At 41.1% G+C, this 23196-nt stretch overlaps 1 protein-coding gene across 1 annotated transcript in view; it reads right to left on the reverse strand.

Moving 5' to 3' along the window:
- wdr89 (WD repeat domain 89) overlaps positions 1-23196 on the reverse strand; it is a 195736-nt gene that overhangs the window by 123507 nt on the left and 49033 nt on the right. The window contains exons 7-8 of the mRNA XM_072271596.1: positions 15655-15793; positions 15065-15237 (exon numbers count right to left, since the gene is read on the reverse strand). Of these exons, the coding sequence (XP_072127697.1) occupies positions 15065-15237; positions 15655-15793 (312 nt within the window). The remainder of the gene's footprint in view (positions 1-15064; positions 15238-15654; positions 15794-23196) is intronic.

Below are 23196 nucleotides of genomic sequence, written 5' to 3' on the forward strand. Positions count from 1 at the left end.
CTCTGTGTACTGAGCAATATACTGTTCACCATGCTCAGCACCAATATTTCTTATTATACATTTTCTATTCTTTAGCTTTTGCTTACAGTAATTCTCCATCCCACTTTGACTTATCTGTCTGTAACCCAACTTAAGCATGTTCTACTGGGGCACATTGCATCCTTTGGGACTCAGTCCTTCAGATCAGACTGACCAATCCATCTGTAACATTGGTTCAGTTTTCCTCGCCATTAGCCCAATGTGAACAACCAAGAACGTTAACATAGAAACATGGAAAACCTACAGCACAATACAGGCCCATTGGCTCACAAAGCTGTGCCCAAAATGTCCCTACCTTAGAACTACCTAGGCTTTACCCACAGCCCTCTATTTTTCTAAGCTCCATGTAGCCATCCAGGAGTCTCTTAAAAGACCCTATCATTTCCGCCTTCACCACTGCCGCCAGCAGCCCATTCCACGCACTCACCACTCTCTGAGTAAAAAAACTTACCCCTGACATCTCCTCTGTACCTACTTCCAAGCACCTTGAACCTATGCCCCCTTGTGCTAGCCATTTCAGCCCTGGGTAAAAGCCTCTGACTATCCGCATGCTCAATGCCTCTCATTATCTTGTACACCTCTATCAGGTCACCCCTCATCCTCATTCGCTCCAAGGAGAAAAGGCCGAGTTCACTCAACCTATAAGGCATGCACCCCAATGCTCAGCACTTTGCAATTCTTGTTCCTGTGTGGTCTCACTTTTTAAACTTCCCTCTTTTCATAGCTTTCATATTCAATCTCTGACTTCTTTCCATTAATCAGCCCAGTTTGTATATCTGTACAACCCATTACTCAATTTACCAGGGAGATTCCCTTTGTGTATCCATCCTTCTGTAATCTCTCTCCAATTTAAAACCACACTTTTTTTCTTTCTTTCCTAGTTCTGAGGAAGAGTCTTTGATCTAAAATATGAACTCTGTTTTCCTTTTCACACAAGTGGAATATTTTTGGCATTTTTTTGTTTTAAGTATCCTTTGTCTAGTTACTGAGCTTTTGCTTATTCTCTTCAAAAATATCCACTTCTTTGGAATTGAGATCACGTAATATTTGAAAATGTAGAATTTTCACTTAAAGTGCTCTAAAATCCAGATGATTATGATCCACAAACATTGTTATGTAGTGTCAGTAGGTGTCACTGAAGCGTCTAGCGTTGACTGCACTGTGATAAAATTTTATTATCTTGAATATTAGTAAATCAAGTTGTTACTTACATTTTAGGTTTGCTGAACACGAGGATTAGTGTTATAGGAGATTTGCATCATTACCTTTGATGGTTTCCTTTTGTTTCCTATTGTTTGATTAAAATGTTAATATCATTCACAACTATTGCCAAAACTTTAAATGCTTTGCAGCAAAGTGACACTGTGAAACTGTTCCTTTTCAATAGCAAAGCATGAAATGGCCAAGTAATTACATATTTATTAACAAGACCTTAAAGTACTCAACATGTACACATTTTTGTTTGATAATCCAATAGTGCTGGATTTGCAATTTTCAGTCCCGTGATTAGGTTAGGGTTAAATAGGTGGGTTGCTGGGCGGGTGGCTCAAAGGGATGAAAGGGCCTGTTCCTGCTTATATCTCAATAAACAATAAAAAAATACAGTACCCTTTACACTTAATTAAAACATACAGTTGGCCCTCCTTATCCGCGAGGGATTGGTTCTGAGACCCCCCGCAGATACCAAAAAATGCGGATGCTCAAATCCCTTATTTAACCTGTCTCAGTGCGGGTGGACTTTAGGACCCAGGGCAGCACAGGACCCACCGCCCTCAGTGTTTCTGTTCTGTTGATTTATAATACCTAATACAAGGTAAATGCTATGTAAATAGTTGTTATACTGTATTGTTTAGGGAATAATGACAAGAAAAAAAGTCTGTACATGTTCAGTACAGACGCAACCATCGTAGCTCTTCTGGGGACGCTGATGCCGCCTCGACATCAGCTGATCCCGATTCTCCCGTGATCTTTAAGTTCTTGAGGCTGTAGTGCTTTACATAGCCAGCCAGCCATCCCTAGCATTAACACTTCCACGAGTTTCAGCTTCTTTCTGTTTTATTGTACGAATGCTCGATTCATTCTTACCGACCTTACGGCCCACTTCGGAATGCGACATGCCATTTTTCAAAAGATCTAATATTTCTAATTTCTCGGCGAGAGAGAGCACTTTACTCTTAGCCTTTGAGGAATTGCTTTGACCACGTAATTGCTTTTTAGGAGCCATGTTTTCACAGAACAAAGTAGCGAACGAACGAGACGCGAGGCGAACAATGCTCGAACAACGAGTGCTGGAGAGAGAACTTCCGGGTTTTCCCAATTTGCGGTAGGTTGAATTTGCACATGCGGAACTCGCAGATAAGGAGGGCCGACTGTATTTACAATCCACAACTGTTGGAGCACGTTTGGCTGTGTGCTACTGCTTATGCTGTAATTATGCATAAGGAGGCAACCACCTTTTTTACACCAGTGTACCTTCAAATATTCCAGTATCTTATTGAACACATCAATGCTAATCTATTACTTTTCTTAACAAGTGAGGGAAATTAATGACTTACCTTTCAATATTAGCAAAACACAGAAAATTTATTTTAACTATCTTAATTTTCATTATTTTTAAACCTCACCTATTGCACAATAATGCTTTAAGCTTAAGTACAGATTTTAAGCTGCAATTGGACTATAAGTAAAGCTTTTAAATAAATTATCATCCAATTGAGGCTGCTCCGTATAACATTTCACAAACCAAAACTGTAGTCCAAAATCAGAATTGTTCAAAAATAATGAATTTTTTAATCAAAATTATAAATACACTTTAAAAATGTAATTCATTTAAACCATATGTACACACAAAGGAGATGCCTACTGTGTAATCCATCTTGGACTAGAACAATATTTCCTTTTTAAACCTGGTAACTTAAAACGCAAACGTAATTCAATACATTTTATCTCCTATACTCAGTAACAGTAAACCATAATATGAATTGAACTTCCTTTCAGCACCGGATCACTTATTTGCTTTTCAGTCTGAAAACAGCTTGTCTGTTTCTGTCAACACATCCCATTCTCTGTACTTTAGCTATCGGACTTAATGAATTTATAAACATCTCCAGTGTGTTACATTCTATTTTTGCTTTCCCCCTGAACTACCTTGATGTACTAACAGTATATAGTAAAAATATTGGTATGGCTGGCATATAAAACAAATTATTTCACTGTATTTCAGCACATGAGGCAATGATAAACCAATTGTATAGCAACTCCTCTGTTCTCTGTGATAAACAACAGGCAAACAACAGGGCCAGACACCTGATAAAAACTCATCAGGAAATGTCACTAACAATATTCCCTGGATTCCACTTATAAAATGGATTTATTTGCAACCTATAAGAGGGATTGGGAAGGATTTTGCAAAAGTAATACTACCAGCTGCTGCACAATTTCTTTTGTAAGGAAACAATTCAATATCCAACCAATCAAATAACGTCAGCTAACATGGTCCAGTTCTTGCTTGCTTCTTCCATCACTGTATTTCAAACTATCACTTGATCTGAGAAAAAAAAACACAAGCACATCCTCGTATCTTGCTTCCCAAAGCGCCCCCCCACCGCCTACAGCAACTGCTTGTCTTTTTCTTCCTTCCTTCCTTTCCAATGGAATAAATCTAAATCTGATTTATTACCACTGACATATGACATGAAATTTCTTGTTTTGTGGCAGCAGTACAGGACATAAATAAATTGTGCAAAAGAGAAATAAGAGGGTAGTGCTTATGGATCATTCAAAATCTTGCACCTCCTCCCTGGTGGTTTTAATGAGAAGGCATGTCCTGGATAGAGGGTCCTTAATAATGGATGCTGCATTCTCGAGGCACCAACTTTTGAAGATGTTCTCAATGGTGAGATGGGTTGTGTCCATGGTGGAGCTGGCTGTGTCTACAACCCCCTGCAGCTTCTTTGGATCCTGTGCATTGGGACCACTATACCAGGTGATGATCAAATCAAGTCACTTTTTATTGCCATTTCAACCATAACTGCTGGTACAGTACACAGTAAAAATGAGACAATGTTTTTCAGGACCATGGTGCTACATGAAACAATACAAAAACTACAATCAACTACGTAAAACAACACAAAACTAGACTATAGACCTACACAGGACTGCATAAAGTGCACAAAACAGTGCAGGCATTACAATAAATAATAAACAAGACAATAGGCACAGTAGAGGGCAGTAGGTTGGTGTCAAGCCAGGCTCTGGGTATTGAGGAGTCTGATGACTTGGGGGAAGAAACTGTTACATAGTCTGGTTGTGAGAGCCTGAATACTTCAGTGCCTTTTGCCAGATGGCAGGAGGGAGAAGAGTTTGTATGAGGGGCGCGTGGGGTCCTTCATAATGCTGTTTGCTTTACGGATGCAGCGTGTGGTGTAGACGTCTGTAATGGCGGGAAGGGAGACCCCGATGATCTTCTCAGCTGACCTTGCTATCCGCTGCAGGGTCTTGCGATCCGAGATGGTGCAATTTCCGAACCAGGCAGTGATGCAGCTGCTCAGGATGCTCTCAATACAACCTCTGTAGAATGTGGTGAGGATGGGGGGTGGGAGATGGACTTTTCTCAGCCTTCACGGAAAGTAGAGACACTGCTGGGCCGCCTTTGCTATGGAGCTGGTGTTGAGGGACCAGGTGAGATTCTCCGCCAGGTGAACACCAAGAAATTTGGTGCTGTTAACGATCCCCACGGAGGAGTCGTTGATGTTCAGTGGAGAGTGGTCGTTCCGTGCCCTCCTGAAGTCAACAACCATCTCTTTTGTTTTGAACCAGTGCGAAGGCTCTTCACAGTACATCTGTAGAAATTTGCTGGAGACTTTGGTAACATATCAAATCGCCTCAAATACCCAATGAAGTATAGCCATTGGGGTGCTTCTTCGTGATTGCATCAAAAGTTGGGCCCAGGGTAAATCATCATGTTCATAGCCAGGAACTTGAAGCTGCTCACCCCTTCTACCACTAACCCCATAATGAGATAAAACTTCAGTAATAAATGAAGACTGCAGATTAAAGGTGACAACTGTAAAATAAAAATTAACCCTAGGTACATATATTTCCCCCTCCCCCCAATCCATTTAATTTGATTTCTATTTCTTCAAATCACTATATTTCTGGAATTCATCAATCTGAATCTTCATAATTTCCAATGATCCACCCCAAACACAACCTTTTGTACTTCTGCTAACTCCCACCAAATTCCAATCATTCATCATCCCTGTATTTGCTGGCCTATATTGGTCATGCAATGCTTTGACTTTAAAATTCTCATCCTTGTTTATAAATTCTTTCATAGTTTTGCTCTTCCCTATCTCTGTGATCGACTTAACCTCCAATCTTCCTTGATATCTGTTCATCTCCCATTCTGACCTCTTATTTGTGCCCATATTTAATTTATTCACTATCAAGTCAAGTTCAAACTTAATTGTCATTCAAGAGCACACATGCATGCAGCTAAATTAAAGAACATTCCCCCAGGGCCAAGGTGCAAAACAGTACATACAGTCACAAAATAATATCAGCACAAGTCCCTGAGTGGCATGGCTGGAAAATTGATGGTACATGGGATGTTGCCCTGGAGCTATGTTCCTGCAAGAACAAGAATGCAGCATTTCCTCATCTCCTGCAGCTGAGAACAGTCCGGCTTGTCTTTCAGGGAGCGAACACTAGAGAGCCTACAACTCAGCATGGATTCCAGCATGCCTAACGCACCTCTATTCACTTCCACAACACCTCCAGCACCTTCTCCATGGGTAGCTGTAACAGTTATCACCAAGGCACGAGGTCCTGGTCCTCGGGCAAAGATTCCTGAATGCTTGTCATGCCTCTGCACACTCCTACACTGCCACCAGCGTCTACTCCAGCAGGTGACAGTAACTGGTGACGCTGCGAGAGGAGGGCCTGGTCCTTGGGCATGAATTCCATTGCCTCTGTTCGCTCTCACAACTCCTCCCCTTGGTGGCTATAACAGGCAACACCGTGGCGTGAGTGCCTGGTACATGCAGCATCTGAGGCTACACAGCTCCCTGGCCGCCATTCTCGCCAATGAACCAGACCTACGGTATTTGTATTACCAATGTCCACCAGGGTCTTGTGATCACAAGAAAAATATTTAAGACAAACATTCGCACCTTTTGTTGGACTCAAAGTTCCAAAGCCCTTGGTTCTAAAATTTCATCCCCAAAATTTCTCCTCATCTTTTCCTTAAAACTTGTTCTTGCAAAGCACCTTGGGACGCAAAATAAATGGAAGGTGTTTTTGTTGTTAATTCAGAATTCCTCTCCTTGTTTAAAATGTCAGCTCTATCTTTTCTATTCAGCATTATTCATCAAGAGGAATAAAAGCTTTCTGTAACTATCAAAATTATTAATTATTTTAAATACCATAATAGGATTTCTACTCAATTTTTACACTTCAAAGAAATACAAATCAAGTCTGTGTACTTTATTCTTCGTTGAAGTGGATACTGTAACTGCATATCTTGCCCATACTTAACTCTATCTGCCTTTATCTTTTTCCAGTTCTTTAACTGGGCCAGATTCTTTCAATAATACTTCAACTAACTTTCTGTTCCTTTCCACACAATAAAATGTACCTCCAAATCAGTCACACCTATAATTATTCAGTCTTTTATCTGAATCACCAACATGATGATGAAAATAGGGAGCTCTGGAACAATTCCATGAGTGGCACACTTTCCCATCCTGCCCTGTCTCATTTTCGCTAATCACCAATTCAATGCGCTCTTACAAATTTGTTAATAATCTTATCAAACCTGCTGGACAAGGAAATCTTGTAATTACATATTGGTTCTCCTAACTTCAGGACATCCAAAAATATTTTTATGACTTAGTTCTGAGGGGTAATCAACTGCAATTAAGAAATAAATGGTTCACATATCAAGCAATGCAATAAGTAGCAATTTATCTGGGATAAATATAAGGGGTGATTGATAAGTTCATGGCCTAAGGTAGAAGGAGTCAATTTTAGAAAACCTAGCACATTTATTTTTCAATGTAGTTCCCTCCTACATTTACACACTTAGTCCAGTGGTCGTGGAGCATACGAGTCCCTTCTTTGTAGAGGTCCGCGTCTTGGACCTCCAGAAGTGATCCACAGCGGGTGATTGATAAGTTTGTGGCCTAAGGTAGAAGGAGATGAGTTAATACAGTTCTCATTACATGCACGTGCAGTTCAACTCTTTGAGTGAAAATGCAGGAAGTTTGAAGTTAATAACATCTCCTTCCACCTTAGGCCACGAACATAATAAAAGAAAAACTACAAATTACAATAAGAAATACAGTAGATATAAAAATTAAATTAAATTAGTGCAAAAAGAGAGCAAAAAATAGTGAGATACGTGGGTTTATTGTCCATTCAGAAATCTAATGGCGGAGGGGAAGGAACTGTTTCTAAAGCGTTAAGTGTGTGTCTCCAGGCTCCCTGATGGTAGCAATGAGAAGAGGGCACGTCATGGGTGATGTGGGTCCTTAATGATGGATGCCACCTTTTTGAGACATTGCCTTCTGAAGATGTTCTCAATGCTGGGGAGGTTAGTGCCCATGATGGAAACTTGCTGAGTTTGCAACTTTCTGCAGCCTTTCCCAATCCTATGCAGTGGCCCCTTCAGAACAGATGCAACAGCTGTAGAAATCTCCGAGTCTTTGGTGACATACCAAGTCTCCCCAAACTGACAATGAAGTGTAGCCACTGTCGTGCTTTCATTGTAACTGCATCAATGGGCTCTGGTGTTGACACCCAGGAACTTGAGTCTGCTAACCCTTACCATGCTGATCCCTCAATGAAGACTGTTGTGTATTCCCTTGACTTCCCTTTCCTGAAGCCTACAATTATATATCTGGTGGGTTGAGAGAGACCGAGGCCCAACGTGAACATGATGCCCCTCCCCGCTCCATGTTCATCCATTGACCAGTCACCCTCAATGCATGCTCTCGTTTTGTTCGCTAATCTCTTGTACGACACCTTACTGAGGCCCTTGGGGTCAAACACAACAAGCAAACTGAGTTCCCCTTTTCCATTCTATCAGCTGCAATTATGAAGCATGTAACAGACTTGTCAGATCTGAAATCACTTTGACAGGAGCTACTGGCTGCGTAAAGTCCTGTTCTCTTGTTGTTGTTGCAACACCATTCAACCAGCAGATCTATCTCACTCCTGTACCTGCCTCATCACTGACTGAGCTGTACCTACACATACAGTCATGGGTAGAGATAGAGCAGAGCAATGGGCTAAGGACACATCCTTATTGCACCTGTATTGATTGTCAGTGAAGAGTAGATGTTATTTCTGATCTGCAGAGACTGTGGTCTCCTGGTGAGGAAGTCAAGGATCCAATTACAGAGGACGATATAGAGGCCCAGGATTTAGAGGTCATTAATTAGTTCTGAAGGTATGATGGTATGGACTGTAATCAATAAACAGCAGCCTGATGTAGGTATTACTATTGTCCATTTCATCCAAGGCTGAATGGAGAGCTAGTGAGATTGCGTCAGCTGTAGACCTATTGTGGCAATAGGCAATTTGCAACAGGTCCAGGTCCTTGATTAGGGCAGAAGTTAATTCTGGCCATGACTAACCTCTCAAAGCACTTCATCACAGTAGATGTGAGTACCATTGGGCGATAGTTGTTGATGCAGCTCACCCTGCTCTTCTTGGGTATTGGTATGACTGTTGCCCTTTTGAAGCAGGTGGGAACCTCCGACTGCAGCAGTGAGAGACTGAAGATGTCCAGCCGGTTGGTTGGCACAGGTTTTCAGAGCCATACCAGGTAGACCATCAGGGCCTAATGCCCTTACAAAGGTTCACCCTCTTGAAAGATGCTCTGATATCAGCTTCTGTGACAGAGATTACAGCTTCACCAGATGCTGCAGGGATTTGCACAGGGGTAGTTTTATTCTCCCTTTCAAAGTGTGCATAAAAGACATTTAGCTCATCTGGGGGTGAAACATCACAGCCATTCATGATGTTAGGTTTCACCTTGTACGATGTAACGCCCTGCAAACCCGGCCAGAGCTGATGTGCATCCATTTTGTCTCCAACTTCATTCGGAATTGTTTTATCACTTTTAAAATAGCCTTCTGTCAGTCGTACCTAGCCTTCTTGTATGGTTCTGGATCATTGGTCTTGAATGTACTTAGCAGACAACAAATCTCCTTGTTCATCCACGGCTTTTGGTTTGGGAATGTCCAGTCTGTTCTCGAAGGCACACACACATCTACACAGGTCTTGATGAAATTGGTGACAATTGTGGCGTATTAATTCAGAACTGAAGACGAGTCCCTGAATATTGTCTAATCCACCAACTCAAAGCAGTCCTTCAAGTGCTCCTCTGCCTCCTTGACACAATAGTGTGTGTTTAACTGCATAAGTTGCATCTTTCAATTGAAATGTTAATTCTTATAAAAAGGCAGCTTACAAGACTGGTCAAATTTAAGGATCAAAAATCTTAAAAATTAAAATGAAGATGATTTTGTAATTTACTTCGGGGAATAGATGAAAAAATTGCTGCCATTGTCTTTTAGTTAGGGCGAGAGACTTTACTAGGCGCTCAACAATATGGCAGAGATTCAAAAGAGATAGGTGATGAGTAGGTCAAAAACTGGAGGGGGAAATTGCAATCATTACTTTTTACGGCATTACTTTTATGTTATAATTACTTTTGCTTTTTTGAGGTGTTTTTAGTGAAAATTACGTTTTGTTTTAATTAGTTACAAGTTGAATACAAGCAAATTAAATATTTTAAATTAATTCCAAATATTACTTTTCAGTTGAGAAGAGCCTCCAGCCCAGCTTTACAGTCAATCAGAGCACTTCGAGGGAGGGCCATCAAGGCCAGCCACCTTTGGATTTTGGAATGTAGATATTGGTTTCTTACATCAAGACAATTCCTATACAAATCATGAATATTTCAACAAATTCAGCTCCCATTCTTTTGAATTCTAGAGAGAATATACCCAGTCTGCTTAAACTCTCCTCATCACTCTAGGAATTACTCCGGTAAACGGGTACAGTATATCTCACCTTAGATAGGAAGCACCTGCTGTAAGAAATACTCTAGGTCCTCACTGAAGCCCTAAATAACTGCAACTCAGTAGGATTTAAAAGGGAACTGCATATTTGTAAATCATAAGGAAAATGTGAACATTTTCAAGAGGCCTAAGTATGGTCAGTGGCTGGATTTTTGTAGTGCATTTTTCTACAATTCTAATCCCAACAAATTGTCAATCTATGGTGTGGCACCCTTTGACAATTTAATTTTGTTATATGGATTGTTAATTATAGAAGCATTTCAGAAAAGCAATTTCACTCCTTTGTTACCAACCAGCAATTAGCTAGATATATAACTCTATTACAGAGGAATAGATTTGTTCCTAAGGCAATCATTTTCATGTGCACAATTAGTTTAAAGGGGTTGGTTTCACTGAGTACCCAGAAAAAAATCTCCTTATATAAACATAATTTTTCAACAATGTGAACACTTTATTCTACATTTTTTAAAACAGTATATGCAGTTTTTTTTTGTAAACTACAAACATAAAAACATGGTTGTCATGTTTTATTTGTGAATCAGTTCTAGAACTTCAGTAATGAAACTGCTCCCTATTGAGACTCTATGTACATACGGTATAGAGAACGGCTTTGCTCTGTTTCCAGCCACGCAGGGACGTGAAGTCTATCACCTTCTTTTGTACATTTCTGTTTCAGAGGACAAAAGCTATTTTAATTTTCTACCTATTCAAGTATCAACTGTAGAATATCAGCAATCTAAATTTATTCTCATTAAAAATTGAAAAAAAAGGGCTTATGGTGATTCATCATATTTTTCATTCCTTTCAAAGAAATTACAACCAACAATCAAAAACCTGTACAAGCATGATGCCACAGACAAAAAAAAAACAGAACCTGCAGGCTCGAGTAGGTCCAGGATCAATTGAAACAGAGAGGTGATATGGGAAAATATGGATGGTGCAAAAGGAGTTGATGGTTTTCCTTTCATATACCTGAAGTAAAAGAAAGGTACAACTGCATTTTTCTTGAATCTTTCTCAATTTCAGCTTATCCCAAGGTACTTTAGCGTCACTTTATAAACATAATCTGTCTATTTATAAAAATTGATCTTATGTATATACGGCTACCTTCAGCAAGTTACTTGTATATTGCATTTTATAGGATTGCTTTTATATTAATATTTACTGTGTTTTGTGCTTATTGTTTTTTTTTGATGCTGCACTGAATGCCGGGTAACAATAATTTTGTTCTCCTTTACACTCGTGTACTGAAGAATACAAAAAACAATCTTGAATCTTGAAAAGTTCTTTTGAGCATAGTCAACAGTATTATAGGAAATGATTCAGTAAATTTGCACATGGCAACTCTCACAAGCAAAAATCATCTGTTTTAGATAACAATTATGGTAATACCAAGTGAACACTGCTGCCATTTTGGGCTTATTTTTCAAAGGATTCAAAGTACATTTATTATCAAAGTATGTATAAATTATACAACCTTGAGATTCATCTGCTTACAGGCAGCCACGAAACAAGAAACCCAAAATAACCCAATTTAAAAAAAAGGCCAACACCCAAAGCACAGAGAAAGAGGGGAAAAAACACAAATCATGCAAACAATAAAAGCAAGCAACAGCATTCTGAACCAAAATAAACCCATAGACCCAGACCTCAGAACAGCTGGAGTCGGCCCATAGCCTCGGTCGTAGCGGGGCAAATTACCGTGAAGCTCACAGACATGAAGCACGTAGCAGCCAGAGCAGTCTCACAGCCTCAGCGCTGAGAAGAGTGGAGTAAAACGTCACTGTGCAGAACTGACTCGACCCTTGTGTCCGGTCTTGACACCCTGCCTTTACAGTCTATCTAGCCCAGTATTTAAATTGTCCAGGCACTGGGTCGCGCCCCCCCCCCCACACTTGTACCTGAGCCCCGCCACAGCGATATGCTCTGCCCCGTAAATGACCTTTCCAAATCAGCACAGCACTTAGGTGGATCAAACCTTGCTCCCGGTCAATAGCTCTGCTTCAACCTTTCTCTACTCCGCTCACTCCAACTTTGTCTCCGAAGTTCCAACTTCTCCACTTCTCTTCTCGAACACGCCTTGACCTCACTGTGATTCCGTTTTGTACCCGTATGCCTCAACCATCAGATCAGCCTTGTCTTCGCTCGGCTCTTCGTTGTTTGCAGTGATCGTTTACTACAATTTTCCATATAAAAACCGTTATTATTAGAATATCTGGTCGAATTCCTTGATTTGAAAACCACCAGTAAGCTGTCACTCACCTTCAGTAGCGCCACCTTAAACCGCTCATTATTGCACCAAACCGGCTTACTGCATCAAATACAACTTAGCACAAAAATGCCAGTCTGGATTACGTGTTTAGGTCTCTGGAGTAGGATTTTAACCACTGCATTGTGACTCAGACGACAGACTTAAAAAGATGGAGGAATTATTTTATGGGATGGAAGTTTGAAAAGGTTTTGCAGAGTTTCACAAGCAACCATTATCTCCAGATCCTCCACCCACCCCTGAACATTCTGTAATGTCCTCCTGCAAAAGATGGCTCCCATGGTATTGCCATTGAACAATAATTAAATGTTTTCACTTCCAAGGCTGATAGGCTTGATTGGCTTATGTTTGGAGTGCAAGAGTAACTGAAGTATCACCATGAACAGACAGATGTATAATTGCGCTTTTTCTAAGATATCTGGAATTTTAATAATCCAGTGCATTCTCCTATTAGGATGTCCGTACTAATTTTGCAAGTCAGTTACTCCGAACTGATGCAAAAGGCTCTGCACCATGCACTGGTGACCCCTTCACCTATCTCCAACCCTCCTCCTCTTCTTGGACACCCCACTCTGGTACTGTCTGCTCCGGATCTTTTCATCTCAAATTGCTGACAAGAGATCAACCGGCTCGACTTCAGCACTCCTCCCTCCTCCTCGAATCTGATTCCCTTAGAACGCACGGCCCTCCACTCTCTCCAGACTAATTCTGACTTTACCATCAGACGTCTGGTGGATTGTCCTCTACCATACTTATGCCAGGTGGCAACTCTCAGACACCTCCACAGACCTACTCCTGGAAGAGGACCCCACTCTGGACCATCCGAAAACCGTCTCTGACACCATCACTGACCTCAGCAACTCTGGAGAACTCCACCATCTCCAAAGGGTTCCTACCACCAAATATATATTTATCTCCCCTCCTCTCTCCACTTTCTGCAGAGGTCCTCTTGTCCATTTGTCCATTCATCCTTCCCAGCACTTATCCTTGCAAGCAGAAAAAATGCTACAGCTATACCTTCCCAATCACTTCCTTCCTCTCCTCCATTCAGGGCCCCAAACAGTCCTTCCAGGTGGGGCAACATTTCCCCTGTGAACCTACTGCGGCCATCTGTATTGTGTTCTGAGCTTCTGATGCAGCCTCCTCTACACTGGTGAGACATGCTGTAAATTGGGGGATTGCTTCGTTGAGCACCTCCACCTCATAATCCAAAGGGAATCTTGCCAGTCGCCAAACATTTTAATTCGCATTCCCTTTCCTGTACCAACACGTTGGTCCATGGTCTCCTCTTGTTCCATGATGAGGGTGAAGGAGCAACACCTAATATTCTGTCTGGGTAGCTTCCAACCTGATGGCATGAATATCGATTCCTCTTTCTGGTAAAGAAAATTTTCCCTTGTCCTCCCTTCTTCTATACCCCACTCTGGCCCCTTACCTCTTCTCACCTGCCTATCACTTCCTCCCAGTCTCCTCCTCATTTCCATTCTCCTGTGGTCCACTCTCCTCTCCTATCAGATTCCTTCTTCTCCAGCCCTTTACCTTTCCTAGCCTCCTGGCTTCACTTCTCACCTTCTAACTAGTCCTCCTTCCCCTCCCCTCCACCTTTGTATTCTGTTGCCTTCCTTTCCAGTCCTGAAGAAGGGTCTCACTCCAAAATGTCGAATTAATTTCCAGAGATGCTGCCTGGCCTGCTGAATTCCTCCAGCATCTTGTGTGTGTTGCCTTGGATTTCCAGCACCTGCAGAATTTCTCATGTTTGTGTACCTGATCCAGCCCCTTTCACTTCAATTTTTGAGGAAAATACTGGAGGAACTCAGCAGGTTCAGGTAGCATCTATGGAGGTGATATACACAGTAGACATTTTAGGCTAAGCTTCTTCTTAAGGACTGGAAAAGAAAGGGGAAGAAGCCAGAATAAGAAGGTGGGGGAGAACAAGCTGGCAGGTAATAGCTGAGTCCAGGTGAGGGGGAAGGGGGTGGCTGTGTCTAATTCTTGACCACATGCTGTTTTCCAACACAAGTGTATGCCTGTAGAAGTGGCATTTTGTAATAAACAGCGGATTTCCAGTGCAGTATGATCGTAGAGTTTGGTGTCATGTGATAAAAGAAAGCTCTGCTATGGACCGCCCCAAGCCCAGCTGTGAAAGGAGAAATATTGGTCATGGGGCTAGCAACCCCATCCAGAGCTACAGGAGCTCCGAAGACCTCGTCCCCAGGAGAGGAACGATCTTTGGTGGGAATAGCTTGAAAGACTGGTCCAAGACAGAGGACGCAGGTGAACTGCTGTTGGCGGCCTAGGCCCCAGTGGGGATGATGGGCTTAAGGAGAAAAGAAAGATAAAGGAAATGTATAAAGTGTAACCACTTACGTTAAATTCTAGGAGAAATGCTCTTTGTATGTTTATGGTTACTTGCAGAAATGCATCAGCATGAACTACTTATATGTGCTTGTCCCTTGCAATAAATACAGAGAAATATACATTTTTATGTGTGGATTTATAAACAACTGACAGAAAGTTTCCAACGATGGGAAGGTTTCACAGTTACAACAATGGCAGTCCATTCTGAAACTACTAAAACTGTCCAGCTGAACAGAAGATCTGAACGTAGCTTTAAATTGGTCAAGTCATACTTCTGGTTGTACCTCATTAAAGCACCAACTTTTACCTTGCATGCTGAGGTGGATTGCTCTTCGTAGATCTGCTTCTTCATCTTCCGTCTCCATGTGTTGACGGCTTAGTGACAATGCTCGCTGCAGACTTTCATCGTCTTCATCATCCAAAACATTTGTAATTGATTTGTTCACATCAATCACTTGTTCCCAGTCATTGCTCTGTAACCTTGAGAAATTTTCAAAAAAATTGGTCAGATCATGCCATTGGTGAATACATGTACATAAACCTTCATTACTGTTTGATTCTTTATTTCCTTTAGAGATATTCCATGCCTGTCAATACAATACAGGATATTTCCTTCCCAACAATAATTAGTCTTTTTAAGTAATTAGGTTACTGTTTATTTTTCACAAAAGGCATTCACATATCTTTTCTTGAACATTTCTGATCTCTGTGGAAATAAATGAAGGAAGTAAGCAGTGTTAAATCAATCACCACCAACACTCCTAATCGAATAGAATTAGGATCACTGCCAAAATATTACATATTTCCTTAGGACCAGAAGTAACATAGAGCAGATAAATAATTTCTGAGGCTATTTTACAAAAGGGAATAGAATTTTAGCCTTTAGATCCACAGTACCTGTGCCCAATTTCTGTTCGTTGGTTTGCCTCTTCTCCAATTAATTTTGGTCTCTCTAGCTGCACCACTGCCATCCTTTTCAGTAGTTCATCAGCTTCACATTCTGGTAGGTCTCCTCTTACTACAAATATTGAATAACCTGGGGGATAAACAACATTAATCTCTTTTTATTTTAAACTAACCAATCCCAAATTATTTTCACTAAGCTCTATCTTACATAAACTCCCTTTGTGCCAAGCATTCACAGCTCATTATAATTTACATGAACTGTGACAGAATGTTGTGAAGTATCCTGTTGGCTCAGACCACGAATCAGCAACAATTTAAACTAGCTTCTGGTGTAACAACCAGATGGTCCATATTTTGATTAAAAGTCATGTGCATAAGAAAGTCACAATTAAAGATCAAGCACTACACATCACTTTAGAACAAAAACAGTACAACACTGGACAGGGTAGTAAGCCCATGATATGTGATCTTAATGCTGATTTATTCTAAATTTTCTTCTCCTGTGTATCATCATATAACTTCATTCCCTCCATATTTTGTGTCTATCTGAAAGCCTCTTAAACTTCACCAATATGCCTGCTTCCACTGTTCCAGGCACCTACTAATCTCTGTGTAAAGATCTTGCCCCTCATCTAAACCCCACCTCCACCTTAAAAGCAAGTTTTTAAAAAATACTGCACTATTGAGAAGACATCTCTGATATCTGTACCACCTATTAAAGATTCCAAGCATCCACTTTGTCTGTGAAATTCTGATTCTCTATCACTGAAAAAAAACAAGTAATCTGTTGCTCTACAATAGAAATGGTTTACCCCCATGACAATTTGCAGAAAGATATGAACAATAATCTAGCTGGGGCTTTCTGTGTGCCACATGGTTTTCATCATCCACTAACTGCCTGTTGTAAGAGAGTTTAACCACATTTCCCCGATGTTCAATGTCATTACCATGGTTGTATCTCACAGCATGGTCTGCATGATCTCTACTGATCAGAAACTTAACTGAACAGTCAAATAAATACTATGCTTACAATAATTTGGGTATCTTCAGTAAATGACTCATCTCCTCGGTCTCCAAAACCTTTCTGCACTCTACAAGGTAGAATGCAGTACTGGAATGGAATATCTCCACGATACTAACATTAAAGTTCAAAGTGAATATATGTCACTATTTAAAACCCTAAGATTCATGTGGGCATTCTCAGTAAACCCATAATAGAATAATAAGCATAATAGACTCAATGAAAGACCATGCTAGTTTGGGTGTTCAACCAGTGTGCAAAAGACAACAAACTATGCAAATATAAGTAAATAATAATATTAAATAATTAAGTATAATTATCGAGAACAATTTTGATGGTATCAGAAATGACGTGGCAAATGTAGACTGGGACAGGCTGTTTTCTGGCCAAGGTGTACTTGGTAAGTGGGAGGCCTTCAAAAGTGACGTTTTCAGAGCACAAAGCTTGTAAATGCCTGACAGAATAAAAGTTAAAGATAATGTGTGGGTAACCTTGGTTTGCAAGAGATATTGTAGCCCTGGTTAAGAGAAAAAAGGAGGTACAGGCAGATAGAAACAAATTAGGTGCTTATAGTGTATAAGAAATGCACGAGAACAATTAAGAAAGCAATCAGGATGGCTAAAAGAAGACATGAGGTTTCTTTAGCAAACAAGGCCAAGGAGAATACCAAGAGATTCCATAGATACGTTAAGAGCAAAAGGATTGCAAGGAACAAAATTGGTCCTCTGGAAGATCAGAATCGTAAACCATGTGCGGGCTAAAACAGATGGGGGAGAGATCTTAAAATTATTTTTTTGCATCTGCATTTACTCAGGAGATGGACACAAGATCTATAGAAGTGAGGCAAAGCAGCAACAACTTTTGGAACCTGTACAGATTGCAGAGGAAGAGGTGTTTGTTACCTTGAGGCAAATCAGGATGGATAATTCCCCAGGGCCTAACAAGATGGATACTACAGAGAGAGTGCAGAGGTGATTTACAAGGATGTTACTTGGATTGGAGTGCATGTCTTATGGGAATAGATTGAGTGAACTTGCCTTTTCTCCTTTGAGTGACGGAGGATGACAGGAGACCTAATAGTGGTGTATAAGATGATGAGAGGCATTGATCATGTGGATAGCCAGAGGCTTTTTCCCCATGACTGAAATGGCTAACACGAGGGGGCATAGTTTTAAGGTGCTTGGAAGTAGGTATGAGGGAGATGTCAGAGGCAACTTATTGAAAGTGATGTCACAGATAGAAAGGGTTGTAAAGAAAGCTTTTGGCATAGTGGCCTTCATAAATCAATGTATTGAGTACAGGAAATACACACAAAATTTTGGAGGAACTCAGCAGGCCAAGCAGCATTAATGGAAAAAAGTACAGGGGATGGGATGTTATGTTGAAGTTGTATAAGACGTTGGTGAGGACTAATTTGGAGTATTGTGTGCAGTTGTGGTTATCTACCTATAGGAAAGATGTAAATAAGATTTGAAAGAGTATAGAGAAAATTTACATGGATGTTGCTGGGTCTGGAGGACATGAGTTATTAGGAAATATTGAATAGCTTAGGACTTTATTTCTTAGAATGTAGAAGATTGAGAGGAGATTTGATAGAGGTATACAAAATTATGAGCGGTCTCGATAGGGTAAATGCAAGAAGACTTTTTCCAGTGAGGTTGGGTGGGACTACAACCAGAGGTAATGGGTTGAGGGTGAAAGGTGAGAAGTTTAAGGGGAACATGACGGGAAACTTCTTTTCACTCAAAGGGTGGCGAGACTGTGGAATGAGCGGCCGGCATAAGTGATGCTTGTGAGCTCGATTTCAATGTTTAAGAAAAGTTTGGATAGGTACATAGTAGGGGCACGTAGTGCTATGGTCCCGGTGCAGGTTGATGAGAATAGGCAGTTTAAATGGTTCAACACAGACTAGACAGGCCAAAGGCCTGCTTCTGTGTTGTACTTTTCTATGACTCTATAACATGAGATGAGAGTCCTTGAAAGTGAGTCCAAAGGTTCAAAGGTTCATTTATTAACAAAGTATGTGTGTATTATACAACTCTGAGATTCATCTTCTCCAGATTGCAACAAATCAAAGAAAATTATGGAAATCACTCAAAGAAGAACATCAAACACACCCCTGCACAATAAAAAACTTACAAATCGGTAACAAGAGCACCAACCACTCCCCCCACGCACAGAAAAACGAAGTGGGCGAACTGCATGAACAACAAATCCCAACCCCTACCACACAAAAAAACTTACAAAATACACTAAAATTAAACAGACAAAAGCACAAATATAAAAGTTATAAAACTGCGAAGAGTCCAGTCCAATCCATAAATTGCAGAATTTTGGTAACATCCTCTTCAAGGGAGAGGGAGACCACTCGAACGCAGAGATAGAGCAATGAGGGAGACACCTTAGTCAGCAGCAACAAGTGACAGGTGGTCACACTCAAACATCTTATCCGGCAGCAGCGAGAGGCAGGAACTCAGTGCTGAACACTCACTCACCTTCCGCCTTCGCCTCACCGTTTCAATCTTCCTCTGTGCTTTAATCAGTGATTAATGGACACCTTAACTGGCGAAATGGAGTTGATTGTGGGTTTGCACCCCGTCTCTAAGCTTCGCCACAAGGCTTACGGTCACCTCCCAGAATGTTCTCGAAGACAGCAGAGTGCTAGGTCACTCAATTCAATTCAAACTGTAAATCGCAGGCTTTAACAGTTCCAGAAACACATTTAAGGTAAAGAGAAGACAAACAAGAAGTGAAATAAATAGCTTTGCGAACTATCTAGAAAACATTGCTCGAGGTATCAGTGTTTGCTGGTGCCATCTTGACTGGAAGTCAAGTGATGGGGCAAGTGAAATTGAGTGAAGTTATCCTCTTTGGTTCAAGAGCCTGGTGGTTGAGGGGTAATTACTGTTCCTGGACCCGGTGGTGAGTCCTGAGGCTCCTGTACCTTCTTCCTGATGGTAGCAGTGAGAAGAGAGCCTGGCCTGGGTGGTGGGAATCCCCGATGACGGATGCTGCTTTCCTATGACAATGCTCTGTATAGTTGTGCTCAATGGTGGGGAGGGCTTTACCTGTGATGGAATGGGCTGTATCCACTACTTAATGTAGGATATTCCGTTTGAGGGCATTAGTGTTTCCATACCAGTCTGTGATGCAGCCAGTCAATATACTCTCCACCACACATCTATAGAAACTTGTCAAAGTTTTAGGTGTCATGCTCAATCTCTACAAACTCCTAAGGATGTAGAGGCACTGTTGTGCTTTCTTTATAATTGCACTTATGTGCTGGGCCCAGGACAGATCCTCCGAAATAACAACACCAAGGAATTTAAAGTAGCTGATTCTTTCCACCTCTGATTTGCTGACGAAGACAGGCTCATGGACCTCTGGTTTCCTCTTCTGGAAGTCAATAATCAGCTCCTTGGATTTGCTGACATTGAGTAAGAGCTTGATGTTATGGTGCCATTCAGCCAGATTTTAAATCTCCCTCCTATATGCTGATACGTCACCACTTTTGATTCGGCCTATGACAAGCTTGAATATGGCACTGGAGATGTGCTTAGCCTCACAGTCATAAGTGCAAAGTGAGTAGTGCACGAGTATATACAACACGATCAATCATGTTCAACATTCCGTAGCTTCTTCTAGAAATGTTGATTCTCATAAGACATAGGAAGAGAATGACACCATTTGGCCCATCGAGTCTGCTCTGCCATTCAGTCAGGGCTGATTGTCCCCCTCAACCCTACTCTCCTGCCTTATCCCCATAACCTTCGACACCTTCAATAATCAAAACTTATCAGCCTCTGATTTGGCCTCCACAGCCATCTGTGGTGGTGAATTCTACAGATTCACCACCCTCTGGCTAAATAATTTCTTCATCTCTGTTCTAGAGGGACATCCTTCCATTCTATGGCTGTGCCCTCTGCTCCAGGACTCCCCCACTATAGGAATCATCCTCTCCACGTCCACTCTATCTAGGTCTTTCAATGTTCAAGTGTAAGATCACCACCAACCCCCCCCCCCCGCCACTTCACATTCTTCCAAAGAACAGCAAGGAAAGTTACAGAACTATCATATGCTCCTCAGATGTTAACCCTTTTATTGTTAGGATCATTCTCGTGAACCTCCCCTGGACCTTCTCCAATGCCAACACATCTTTCCTCAGATAAGGGGTTTAAAATTGCTCATTATACTCCAAGTGTGGTATCACCAATGCCATATAAAATGTCAACATTACAACCCTGCTGTTATATTCTAGTCCTCTCGAAATTAATACTAACTTACTTTCCAGTTCATTGTCTGTTTAGTGTACAGCATTTTAGTGAATAAAATTTAAAGGGAAATGCAGAATTTCACGTGTGTTCCGTTCAAAGTTTGAGAATGGAGCATGGCGCTAGGCCAGAGTAAAGGAAACTTCACTAAATATTCAAAGAAGCAATGACAGTACAGGAAGAAAATAATGTTGATACCACAGTGGAAACTGCTCCATTTATCAGTGTTTACTAAATTCACACAGAAGCAAAAGGTGGAAAGGAATGGATTAAATTTGCACTTAATTTAATTATAGAGTCATTTCACCTCACTGTGGATTGAGATTTTGAAAGGCTGTACTTAGCTTTGAAAAATCATGCAAGTTATTTTTGCACTTCTATTGCAAGATAATTTAATGTACTAGACACAGCAGGAATTTCCACCTTCAACAACTCTTATATAGAACAACTATGAACTTTATTCTGCTCTAGAATTCTATTTCCCTACCTAATTTTCTGCTGATATTTTCTGAGAGAGCCAGCTTCTTGCTTGTCTATTGTACCTCAGCTTTTTCGGTATAATTTTCTGTGTTCGTGCCAAACTGAATCCTTAAAACATTGTGAAAGCTAACTTCCATTGCTCATGAAAATCAGGTTTTTTTAAAACATATAATCATATGCAAAGTTTCATTTGGTTTGAGTGTTCACTAAAACAAATGAGTCTTTGTCGTCATTTGTGAAAGCAATGGAAAACTCTGTGGTGTAATTTGCATGAACTCTAAAAGAATACCTGGAAATTTTACATTTTTAAATCCACCTGAAAGGTCAGCAATAAAAAAAATCTGCTGGAGGATCTCAGAGGATCGAGCAGCACCTGTAGGGTGTTGGGGGATGAGGCGGGGGATGGACCTGATTATGTTTCAGGATGACTTTCAGTCCTGATGCAGGTTTTGGCCTGAAATGTCAAATTCCTTTCCCCTACAGATGCTGCCTGACCCACCGAGATTCTTTGTTGAGTCACTTGTGTCTCAATTAGCAGAGCGTTACACACCATATTAAAATCCTTGAGAAGATGGCAGCAACTATTAGGCCCCTGAACTGGTGTGGTTAACTTCACTCACCTCAATTCTGAGTTGCTTCCACAACCTACAAACTCACTTTCAAGGACTCTACAACTCAAGTTCTCAGTATTATGTATCTATTTATCTATGTATTTATTTAGCACATTTGTCTTCTTTTACACGTTACTTGTCATTTTTATGTATAGTTTTTAATAAATTGTATTTCTTTATTTTTCTGTAAATGCCTGCAAGAAAATAAGTAACAGGGTAATATATGGTGACATATGTACTTTGATAATACATTTATTTTCAAGAGAAATTCTGCAGATGCTGGAAATCCAAAGCAACACACACAAAATGCTAGAGGAACTCAGCAGGTCAGACGGCATCTATGGAAATGAATAAACAGTCAACATTTTGGGCTGAGACCCTTCTTCAGGACCGAGAAGGAAGGGTGGGGGAGGGGGGAAGATGCCTGAACAAAAAGATGAGGGATGGGGGAAACAGGCTAACTGGAAGGTGCTAAGTGAAGCCAGGTGGGTGGGAAAGGTAAAGGGCTGGAGAAGAAAGAATCTGGTTGGAGAGGAGAGTGGAGAATAAGAGAAAGGGAAGGAGGAGGGGGCCCAATGGGAAGTAATAGGCAGGTGAGAAGAAGTGAAAAGTCAGAGTGGGGAATAGAGAAAAGGGGAGGGGAATTTGTTCCCGGGGGTAGAAATCGATATTCATACTGCCAGGTTGGAGGCTACCTAGATGGAATATAAGGTGTTGCTCCTCCACTCTGGCATAAGAGGAGGCCATGGATCGACACTTTGGAACATAAATGGGAATTAAAATGTTTGGCCAACGGGAAGTCTCCCTTGTGGCGGATGGCGCAGAAGTGCTCGACGAAGCTGTCCCCCAATTTACAATGGGACTCAGCAATGTGGAAGAGAGCTGCATTACATTGGGCGCACTGGACACAATAGAGGACCCCAGCAGATTTGCAGGTGAAGTGTTGCCAAACCTGGAAGGTTGCAGGGATAAGTCCCTGGAGATGGGAGGTACAGGTATGTTTAGTGATAGGGTCCCTTTGGAGATGACGGAAGTTGCAGAGGAGAATAAGTCCCTGGAGATGGGAGGTACAGGTATATTTAGTGATAGGGTCCCTTTGGAGATGACGGAAGTTGCAGAGGAGAATAAGTCCCTGGAGATGGGAGGTACA

The sequence above is a fragment of the Mobula birostris genome, chromosome 1 (assembly GCF_030028105.1).
Source record: "Mobula birostris isolate sMobBir1 chromosome 1, sMobBir1.hap1, whole genome shotgun sequence".
NCBI classification, from domain to species: Eukaryota; Metazoa; Chordata; class Chondrichthyes; order Myliobatiformes; family Myliobatidae; genus Mobula; species Mobula birostris.